The sequence below is a fragment of the Marmota flaviventris genome, chromosome 2, assembly GCF_047511675.1.
Source record: "Marmota flaviventris isolate mMarFla1 chromosome 2, mMarFla1.hap1, whole genome shotgun sequence".
In the NCBI taxonomy this organism is placed as follows: domain Eukaryota; kingdom Metazoa; phylum Chordata; class Mammalia; order Rodentia; family Sciuridae; genus Marmota; species Marmota flaviventris.
In genome coordinates, this window is record NC_092499.1 from 199,003,907 (window position 1) to 199,015,420 (window position 11,514).

Genomic DNA, 11,514 nt, shown 5'->3' on the forward strand with positions numbered 1-11,514 from the left:
CCTCTGACTCCACCTCCTGCTGTGACTTTAAACCGGGAGCAAAGCTTTGGGATCCTGGGGCAGGATCTTAAGACGTTGTGGAGGGGGTACCAGTCTGGTACCAGTCCCATCAGCAGCCATTGAGCCCCAAAGTGTCCCTGAGAAGAGGTCAAGTTTCAGGAGCTAAATGGGATACAAGCGGCCCTCGGGCTCCCATCCCAGGTGAGCACTGATGCCCCAGTCCTGCCGCAGCTGGGCTGACCCGGGAGCTGCCGGCGGCCCCCAGCCCGCGCTGCGCATCCTCTGAAGGCCCGCGCCGCCCGGCACAGTCCGGGCTCCGCCTCTCCGCAGGCCCCGCCCACCCCCGCCCCAGCCGGAGCTCCGAACCCTTTTCCGGCTGGTGCACTTTACAGCGGTTTCATTTTGCGAGGCAGTGCAAACAAATTTCTGCCTAATTGCCCACAAACGAAGAAAGTGCACATCAGTGCTCTAAAGGTGACGGGCGGAATCGCTGATCAAGCCTGGCACATCTGTCGCCCGCCTCCCGCAATCCCCACCATCTGCTCTCGCGGGCATCCCCCTCTGCAGATCGGGCCTCCAGCTCCGAAAGCTGTCCATCCATCTTTCCCATTTCTCTCCTGACACCTTCCTCCCCTCCTGCCCTCCTTCTGGGCCATTCCCAGTCACAAGCTACCTTGTTAGGTGGTAAGCCAGTAGCCTGCCCAATGGCCCCAGCAGCCGGCTCTGGCCACTGGCCTGGCTGGAACTGTCTGGAACAGCAAGAAGAGTCTAATCCCTGGCACAGTCCCCAGCATATGTCTGTCCATCCATGCATCCATTCACCGGCCCACCGTCATTTACTTATGTATCCACCCAGTGAGGCGCTGGATTCATCAGTGAACAAAAGAGATTTTTAAAAGCCCTGAGTAACTGAAAAGTCGGGGGTTGCCATTACCAAGATGGGAGATACTGAGGCTGGGGAAGGGGGAAAGATTATTATTATTTCCACTTTGGTCATGTAAGTTTGAGAGTGAGTCTCTTGGTCAACCTAGAGGACATGTTGAGCAGGAAATTGGATGCACAATCTAGATTCCAAGGGAGCGTTTCAGGCTGGAGCCTGAGATATAGGAGTTGTCAGTTTCTAAATGGAATTTAAAGCCATGAGACTGGAGGAGAGCGTCAGGAGAGGGAGGTGGAGTCCTGGGACTTCTAATGTGAAGGGGTCGGGGAAGAAGGAGAAAGCTGCTTAGACAATTGAGAATGAGCCTTCAGGGAGGTGAGGGGGGGAGAAAGTGAGTCCTGGAAGCCAAGACGGGTGCCAATTCATTCACCCCCTCACCCTTTCGCTCACCCAGGTGTCCATTCAATTATCCTTTCCTTCATTCTTTCCCTCAGCAAGGAGCATACTTCATGTGTTTTCTGCACATGGGGCACCAAGCTAGGGCGACATTTCCAGGTCCTTGAGAATATCTAGGCTGCGCATTTCCCCACCCGGGAGACAGACATGTGAACGCAGCAAATCTGCTCTATGACAGCGAAGAAGCTGCCTCTTCCTCACCCAGAGACCTTGTAGAAACAGAGTGTGGGCCCCACCTGGCAGACCTAGGATGGGACCTGAGGATTTGCATTTCTAACAAGTTCCCCGGGGGCTGCTGCTGCTGCTGGCCCAGAGGCCACACTTTAAGAAGAGCAGGACAGATGGAGGCACCCCTTCCCAGGGGAGCTCAGAAGTGAAGGCACTAAACCTGGCCTGGAAGTCTGAGGAGACCACAGGAGTTCTGGAGTGAACCAAGGAGGTCAAGGGTGAAGGAGAGATCAGGGTCAAGGACATCTTTCCCCAAAGCTCAGTCTGTCTTTCAGCTGGCTCCTCGGCAGCCCCAGCATCTAGAGACAGGGAGTATGTATCGAGTTGAGGATGGAGACCTCAGAGGCTGGATCCAGACCTCAACACCCACGAAAACCCTTCACACTGGTCGGCCACCTCATCACCAATGCTGATCTAGCCCCACCTTGCCCACCTCCTGAGGGGGTAGCTCCCCACCTCTCCAGGCAGCTCCGGTCTGGCTGTTAAGAAAGGTGTTTTCTGAACAGCAATCTAGGAAATTGGCAAGATGAGGAGTCCCCTGCTCCTCTGAGTGGTGGGGTTGGGGGGTCCCCTAGTGCCCCGAGACCCTCACTCTGCGCCCTCTGCATCCCACAGTGCTGGTGCTGCTGATCCTCACCCTCAGGCGCCACCACAAGAGCCACCTGAGCCCAGACGAAGACGAGGACATGCGGGACAACGTCATCAAATACAACGACGAGGGCGGCGGCGAGCAGGACACGGAGGCCTACGACATGTCGGCGCTGCGCAGCCTCTACGACTTCGGCGAGCTCAAGGGCGGCGACGCGGGCGGCGGCGGCGGCAGCGGGGACGCGGGCAGCCCCCCGCAGGCCCGGCTGCCCTCCGAGCGCCACTCGCTCCCGCAGGGGCCTCCGAGCCCCGAGCCGGACTTCTCGGTGTTCAGGGACTTCATCAGCCGCAAGGTGGCGCTGGCGGACGGGGACCTGTCGGTCCCGCCCTACGACGCCTTCCAGACGTACGCCTTCGAGGGCGCGGACTCGCCGGCCGCGTCGCTCAGCTCGCTGCACAGCGGCTCGTCGGGCTCGGAGCAGGACTTCGCCTTTCTCAGCAGCTGGGGCCCGCGCTTCCGGCCCCTGGCCGCGCTCTACGCCGGCCACCGCGCGGACGACGAGGCCCCGGCCTCCTAGCCCCCGCCCTGCCGCGGCCTCTCCCCGCGCTGCCCTGCCCACCCTCCCGCCTCCCGGGCCGCCGGACCGAGCGCAGAGCGGACTCGACAGGGCGGCCTCTCCCCCTCCAGCGGCGCAGCTTTGGGGTCCAGCGGTGCGCAGTGATGGCCATCGTCATTAAAGGGAAGGAGACCGGGCGCTGCGTGGCTCTGGGTTAGCAAAGGAGATGGAGGAGGCGTCGGGGCGTGGGAACGGGCAGCTCACTCATCCTAGCGTGGAAGGGACGCTGCAGCCAGGACGATGCCGACACGCGTCCCTCCCAGGTTTCCTCGCATCAAAAGGAAGAGGAAAGAAGGGCTGTTCATTTATTAAGCACCTACTGTGTGCTAGGACGCTGTGTGGAGACCATCTTAGTCGTCACAGAAACCATGAGGTGGGATCCTGCAGGTGCCAGATGGGGAAGGCCCCCCAGAGAAGGGATTGTGACCTGTCCAAGGACACCCAGCCAGCGAACGGTGCAGCCTCTGACACGAGCCGGTTGCCTGGCCTTGGTCAAGTCACTCCATTCTCTGGGCCTCAGTTTCCTCATCTGTCAAATGAGGTTGACAACAGAACCTACCTCGAAGAATTGTGAGGATAAGAAGGGTTCAGACGTGTCAAGTGGTTAGGGCAGTGCCTGGCACATAGTAGGTGTTCAATAAATGCTAGCCTTTGTTACTATTATTATTTCTGTCTTTATTAGAAGCCCAGTGTGTCTGCCTCCAATTCTGAATTCTCTCCGTGGCCCCAGATGCCTCCCCTTTTCCCTAGGTCCCCAAGGGAGAATGAATTGGTCCCAACTCTCAGTTCCCCATCCTACCCTGAGAGGGAAATAGGGATGTCCCCGGTGACTGTGGAGCCTTCCAGAGTCTCTGGTCACATCAACATAAGATATTTGGCAGGGGCGTCAAGAGAAGACAAGCTGGACAGCTTCCAGACCTAGACAGAGGTCAGAAGCCAGTGGGCACTGGGGGACTTGTCTGTCGGATCTGGAAACTCATGAGTTTCCATCCCTGAACCCTAGTTCAGGAACCCCTGCACAAAGTCATCTCAAGAGTTTCCGACTCCAATCCATGATTATGAGGTGCTGGCTATCTGTCTTCCTGCTGTAGTCCCACCCGGAGGGGCTCCTTCCTTCGCATCCATCTGATGTGAGTTCCAGCTCGTGCTAGCTGGGCATCCTCCATCAGCGTCCTGGGTGGCTGAGCCTCGGTTTCCTTACCTGTAAAGTGGAGAGGATGACGCTTCTTCCCTAAAGGGTCCCGGAGGCTTAAAGGAGATATGAATGATAAGCTCTGGTCTGGTGCCTTCCTGGTCCAAGGCAAGGGCTCCATACGCATACATCAGCCTTATTTTTAGGCTCCCAGAGAGCGTTCATTCATTCCCTCCACATTTGCCAAGCTCGAGCACCGTGGCCTGGTGCCTTGCCGGGGTTATTTCGCTAAGTTAGGCACTGCCAGCCGATGCTCGGGTGAGAGAGCGGCAGCTTGCATGGCCTGTGTCAGTCCTGCCTCCCGCAGCTCAAGGCCTAGCTGGGGAGGGAGAGAGTCAGGGACAGAAACAGCCAACAATTTAATGTTTGCTTGAGATGTAACAGAATGAACTAGAACACTGAGAAAGGAGAAAAATCCGGGAGGGCTTCCCGGAGGATGTGACTCTGGCTGGGTCTCGAAGGATGTCTATGAGATCGTGTGAGCCAAGCCAGGAGAGGAGTCTGCAAAGGCAGGTGGGGTAGGGTGCAGAGCACCGGAGCCTCAGGAAGGCCACGTGCCCCAGGGCTGGATCTCAGGTGGAGGAGCAGTGGGGGTGAGCTTTTCTGATGATGTGGTGCCGTGGAGAAGGGGCTGGGGAGGGGTGCACAGCCTTCAGCCACCGCCTCCTTGGCCCCATGAGGTCCCCCAGGAGGAGAGCCAAATCCAGTCCTCTGCCTGGTCAGGCCAAGAACAGGCTGCCCCAGCTCCAGGCTCCGGCTGGGTGCAACCAGTTCCACCAAGGAGCTCGAGAACGAAGAGCCTCCTTAAAAGGCAGCTGGGAACACAGTAAGAAAGAGACCCGTCCCTTACTGCCCCCGTTACCGTTGTTATCGTGGGTTAAAAGACCATCCGGGGTCCTGAGCAAGAACGGATGGACAGTTGACGGAGAATTCCAGAACCAGGGTATGAGTGGCAATGACAGGGAGGAGGAGGGGGACTGCACACTTATGTGGCACCTGCTGCATGCCAGGTGCAGTACTGAGCACTGTACATAATTAATACTGATGAAGGTCAAACTCACAGACAGAGGACTCTGTGGTCGTGGGGCCTGGCGCTTTACACAACGGGTCTTGTGGAACTTTAAGCAGGTGATTTTCTTAGCCCTCCCTTAGGTGGAGGAGATATAGGGGCCTGGGACCGTTTTACACGCCCCCCGCCCACCACACGGGCTCTGCAGGGACCTAGAAAACCAGACTCCCAGTGGAGTATGCAGAGTGGGATGGACAGGAGAGAAGCCCCTGGGGAGAAGGGGACATGCACCCGATGGTGGCAGAGCCGAGGAGCGAGCTGGCGAGTCCGCCCGAGCCTGGGTGTGCATCTCTGTGGGCACCAACGTGTGGGCATCCTCACAAGGCTGCAAACATGACCCGGGAGGAGGGGAACCGGCGCCCAGCACAGAGGTCAAGGCCAACCCCCCACCTCCTGATGCAGGCGGCTCACAGAGCGGGCTGCTGTCACAGGGGGCAGCTGAGCGCCCGCATCCGTCACCCAGCCGTCATCGCGAGCCACCCCCAGGTCACAACTCGGCAGCTGCACTTACCTCCTGCCAGCAAGCGCGCTCAGGCGGGCTCTGTCACTGGCCGCTGAGCCTTTGGAAAATGTAACCCTGTCAGCCCTCACACTGATGCGAAGGCCTCACGCTTCAGTGCATGCACACGGGCGCAGGAGCATGCTAGTACGTGACACACGCACACATGGCACCAAGATGTGTCCCCCCCACAGCGTACCATGCAGATGTGTGCGTGTTCACTACACACACACGGTGCATCCCTGCAGGTCTGCAATTGTGGTCACGTGCCACCACACCCTGCGTGCACTAGAGGCAAACACTCACGTGGACACCCATGTTTCTACACGAAGCACATACCTGCCTCGCCAGGCGTGTTCCCCTACATGCGTGGACAGGTGTGCCCACGGGCGCTCTTCAACGAGCAAACATACTTTACCATTTGGACATGACACACGTGTGCCCCCAGAAACTCCACTCAAATGCACAGCACACGCATGTGTGTGTTCCCAGTTGTGCTCGTACACACTACATAGACCTCTGTGCATTCGTTCATGACGCATTTGTGTGCATGCGGGAGAAAGCACACGTAGCTTCAGGAAGTCTACAACAAACCCTCAATTCGGGCACGATTCCACTTCTGGACCACTTGTTCTCAGACACCTAGCCACCTCTGCCCCTGCACCTTCGGGCAGGCCCTCCGTGGTCCCCACAGCCTGTGCCACATCTGCCTGACTTCACAGACACGCACACAAATGACACGTGCCTCCAAAGCCCGTGTCCCACACGTGGATGGAGTCGGATCCGTGGCCGCACACAACCCCCGGGGTGCAGCCCGCCCAGCCCCCAATGGGCAGGTGTGCTGGGCAGCAGGAGGTGCCACACAGAAACCGCCACTCTTGCAGAATCGCATCTGCCACAAACTCCTCGTCCGCTGTGCAAACGATGATTAAATGTTATTGTGCAGGAGAAGACGCAGGGAGGGACTCATTAGCTTCATTGTCAGGAAGGACTCCGTGGCTCCAGCTCCCAACGCCGAGGCTGGCTTAACCCGCTGCGAGCCGCAGGACACCGAGCACAGACGTGGGCTCGCAGGGGACGCAGACCCAAGACGAAGACGGCCCTGTGGGCCCACAGGAGCCAACCCAGAATCAGAGGGCACCAGATGCTGCAGCCTTGCCCCTTATTTGTGGGTGGCCAGCTCATCTGTCACCCCCACTGTGTCCCCAGAATGTAGAGGTACAGATGCCGTGGTCCTCTGGGCATCCAGAGGGCACTTGTTCAGGAAGCAAAGACACACACAGGTCAGCCGGAGGACAGGCCTGCAGTCAGCCCCCCAGAGAGCTTCGCCTCTTCCTGAGACCAACGGGGAACCCGGAGAGGTGCGGGGACAGAGCTGGCCGTAAACACAGGGCACCCACTAGGTCTGAATTTCAGATCATTGACAAGTCACTTTCGGCAGTATTAGACCCTGCAGGACATGCTTAGGCTGAAACCCTTACACGTCGTTTATTGAAACTCACATTCAACTGGGAGTCTTGTCTTTCTACTCGCTGAACCTGCGACCTTATGTACAAACTGTGTCTAGAGAGATCCCCTGGCCGTTGTGCTCAGGGTGGGTTAGAGGGTAAAGGAAGAGAGGGGATCCAGTGCGGGTGGGAGCAGGTGTCACAGTCTTGCCTTCGCCTTGATCAGTTGAGACCCATGTTTTATCTGGACGTCCCCCAGCCTCTACCACAGCCGGGTTTGCAGGGACTGTCTCAGCCAACACAGACTGAGCAGAACTGGCGTGAGACAGCTTCTGGGTCATCCTTAAAAGACTGCTGGCCCGTGCCTTTTGCCCCTTCCTTCTGCCCCTTCTCCTTTCTGCTGGCTGCACACATCTGAGATGGCTGGAGCCCAAGCAGCCACCTTGGACCATAAGGTCAGAGGTTATAGCCTATGGAAGGCCAGACAGCAAACCAGAGGTTTGGATCCCTTTAACCTCGTGGAGCCTCCACACCTGGCCCCACCTTCCCACGGCCAGGCTTACTGAAGTCACCTGTTTGGGTCTTCTGTCCCAAGCCGGCAAGCCAACTCTAGCTGGTACAGGAGTTGACACAGGAATCTGAAAGAGAGAGATTGAAGCCCAACCGGGGTCAGCAACAGTGGACCTGAGAGCCGTCTAGACGGAGGGATGCTGGAGATGGGGGTCAGAGGCGTCGGGCTTGAGTGACAAGGGCGTCAAAGCTGGTAATGAGCCCGGGACCCAGGAGGGGCCTCGGTGTGGGGTCAGGCGCAGTCGGTCTGATTTTGGACGCGTGGAGTCTGAACGGGGAGGCCCAGGGAGACGGACTGGCCACGTGTCTACAGTCGGACCAGCAGGGGAGGCCAGGACCAGAGGTCAGGGTGAACTCGGAGGAGCTCCAGCGTCAGGGAGAGGGAGCGGATACCCCCAGGAGCCCGCGTGTCCCGCTGTGGGTGAGGGCGGCGGGAGGGGGCCGCACTGTCCCCACGGCTCCCTCCTGACCTGACATCCAAGAATCTTAAGATGTGACCGGAAGCCACTTACTGTCCTCTCTGGAATTTAGTTCTCCTTTGGAAAATGGGCGTAAGACAAGCCCCTGGGCGGGAGGCTGTGGGCGCCCACCCTGAGGCCCAGCCCTGGCAGAGAGGGAGCCGTCGGGGCGCCAATGAGGGGCCTGGTGGGGGAGGGGCGGGGTGACTTGTCCTCTTTCCCACCCGGCTGAAGAGTGGGCACCTGCTGCATACAGGACAGAGAGCTCTGCAGGAGAGAACTGCTGAAGTCTGGGCCCGGGGGGTTGCCCACTGAGCCGCGTCCTAGTCGTTTTACATTTCCTTTTGTTTGTTTGTTTTCTTTTTGAGACAAGGTCTCACTAAGTTGCTGAGGGCCTCCTAAATTGCTGAGGCTGGCCTTGAACTTGGCCATCCTCCTGCCTCAGCCTCCCCAGGTTGGGATTACAGGCGAGCACCACACCCAGCCAGGACGGGGTTACTCGTGGGGTTAGTGACCGCTGGACTCCAGGATGACCTTGTCTTGATGAATGGCATCTGCAGTGACCCTGTTTCCCAACAAGGCCACCTTCTGAGGGAGCATGGGTCCAGGCTTCAGCAGGGGAAAGCCGGGGACACGACTCACCCGGAACCCCTCCTTCCCGTCTCAGCTCCAGCTCTGGCCACCGCCCCCCGCAGCGCCCATGGCGGGGGCTCCATCCACGCGGTCAAAGGGAGGAGGCCGGGGGCCCTGACCACCAGGGAGTGGGCAGTATTTCCCCTCCCTGCCCTCATAGCCACTGATCTTCTCAGATGTCCCACCACACACATGCGTGCACACACACACTCTCACACACTCTCACACACACTCACACTTTCCAAAGAAACCCAGAGACGTGCCCCATGCCAAGAGTCACACACACACTGAAGGACGCCTGTGCAGAGCCTCCCATAGATCCACGCAGATCCACGCAGAACTCTGTACAATACACACCTGCTCACACACCTGGCGACACGCGGACACGGATCACAGCTCACACATCCCCAGACACACGCACGTGTGCACAGGGGGAGTGACAGTCTCGTGGACAGACGAGGGGCACATTATGTTCTCGTGATCGCGTTCACAACACAGGCTGGCGCACATTGCTGGGGTGCACACACCCACGCAGAGCACCAGGCCCAGGCCCTCACGGCACGCACACCCACAGACACGCGCCAGGCTGTGTGCACTCCCAGGCTGCTGGTCCCTCGTGGTTGGCAGGTCCTGGGCTCCCGCCCCGTCCCGCTGGCCCTACGGCTCACCATCCACTCGCTGGTAATTGGAGGCAATTTAATCCCCATCCTGCCAGCCAATCACCGCCCCGCGGCAGGCAGCCATCAAAGTGCCCCCGCCACACGGGCAGTGAGGCAGAGAGCCTGTGTAGTCGGCATGGGGTTTACAGACCCAGAATGCACACGCACACGCACAAGCACAAACACGCACACACACAAACACGCACACACTGCTTTCCTGAGACGCACGTGCACCCACCGTCTCATATCACAGAACCACACTCGATGGTGCCCACAGCTACACGGGCACAGACGGTGCCTCTGCCTCTAGGTACCCACAGTGGGTAGTGCACGTGTGTGCGGCGGCCTGGGGCCTGCTCACGTGTACAAGCTCACGCACACTCGGCACCTTGATGGAGACACACACGCACAGCTACACAGATCCCACGCTGGGCTTGGTGACCATCCAGGGGTCTCTGAGCATGTGTGCCCGCCCACCCAGGGTGACAACCAGGAGGAAGGGGCGCAGGGCAGAGGGCAGATCCCCCAGGCCCCGGTGTGTCCACTCCAGGCCGAGCGTTCCCCCAGCTGCAGGCTCGGTTCCCTGCCCAGCTGGGCTGATTTCCCAGGGGAGGGGCTGGGCCCACCTGTCAACCTGCTGTTCGTCACTCCATCACGGCCGGTGCGCTGACATTCAGAGCTGGCGCCGAGATGATCGCATTTAGCTGTAATGTGCCACAGATTGCACTGACATTTGGAAAATATTCCACCTCGGGACCCATTCACTTCCAACTTCTTTCCTGGAAGGGGAGAGAAGCGGCAGGGACGGGCAGCGAGGGCCTGCGATGTTCCGCGGCGTCCCCCAACCCTCGGGGCTGAGAATCCCGCCTCAGCTCCCGGAGGCTCACGCACCTGCCTCTCCCCCCTGCTTCCACCTGGGAAAGAGGTCGGGAGCAGCAACAGCAATCCCCCAGGCGGAATACTATACAGCACTTCTTCCCTGCACAGGCTCTGCCGGCAGCCCCCCACGGGGTCTTGGGTCTGGTGATAAGGACCTGCTGTCAGCGGAGTACCTACTAAGCGCCAGACCTTGTTTCAAGCATGTGGCACACACGCCCTCATTGGTAATGGAGTGACAACCTTGTGAAGTAAGAACTACTGACATCCAATTGGAATAAGGAAGAACTGGAAGCTCAGAGAGGTGCGGTGACTTGCCCAAGATCACACAGCCAGGCTTCCTGTCTCCTCCCTCCTCCCCTCCTCTCGGCCTCACTGAGCAGGACCAGCTCCCAGAATGACAGCCCGGGCTGGACGGCTTCCTGGGAGGAGAGCTGCGCCTGGAAACTCAGAAAAGTGATGAGAAGGGTCAGTGGGCACCCGGGACCCCGTGGGGCCAGGGTTTGGCCTTTTCATGACGAGGACAGTTGTGTCCTTCCATGCAGCAGCTGCAGAGACCCAAGGCTGGGCCAGGGTGACTTGCCGGTAGTGGTCCAGCCTTCTCTGAGGTTGTGCCCAGCTTGGGGTCCAGGCCGGGCGGCTCTCCAGGGGAACTGGTGGCTGCCAGAGGTGCCCTCCCTGTCCCCAGGAGAGGGGCTGCGAGAGCCCCGCCCAGATGAACCTCGGCCCCGATGGTGGAAAACCATGACTGGAAGTCAGGGTGACAGTGACGTGGCCCCGGCTTGCCCTAAAGGAGAGGGACGGGGTGGGAAGGCTGCCCAGGTCTAGAGCTTATTAATCTCCTTAAATAACTCGAGTCCAACTTCCCAAAAGGCAAAAAAAAAAAAAGTTGGGTTAATCTACTCGAAACGACTCCTGGGTTCTCAGGTGGCAATCAATACCCGGGCGCAGCCTCCCTCCACGATTCCCAGTAATTGTACGACAGAGAGGTGGGCGGCGTGTGCGTGTGCGTGTGTGTGTGTGGGGGGGGGAAACGACACTCCAGCCTCCAAGAGCCCTCAGGAGGGGGATCAATTGTCTCCAGCGGGGAGCCAGCAGGACACTGGCCGGGCCACCAGCCCCGTCCCCTGTGGAGGGCTGCAGGAGGGGCCAAGGCCATCTGCCTGCCAGGGCTTAGACCCAGCGGGGACCAGAGCCAATGGGGAGGGACGGTCTCTCCTCTGGTCCCTGCTCCCCCTCCCACTCTCCAACCCCGTCTCCAGGAGAAAGACACAAGGCAGCCCTCAGCCCAGCAGAGTCACCACTGATGTCACTGGGTCGCCGTCAGTGCCCAGCATGGGT

At 59.3% G+C, this 11,514-nt stretch overlaps 1 protein-coding gene across 1 annotated transcript in view; it reads left to right on the forward strand.

Moving 5' to 3' along the window:
• Window positions 1–2,730, forward strand: part of Cdh22 (cadherin 22) — a 59,776-nt gene extending 57,046 nt beyond the window's left edge. The window contains exon 11 of the mRNA XM_027954351.2: window positions 2,180–2,730. Coding sequence (XP_027810152.2) covers window positions 2,180–2,730 — 551 coding nt within the window. The remainder of the gene's footprint in view (window positions 1–2,179) is intronic.
• The last annotated feature ends 8,784 nt before the right edge of the window (window positions 2,731–11,514 follow it).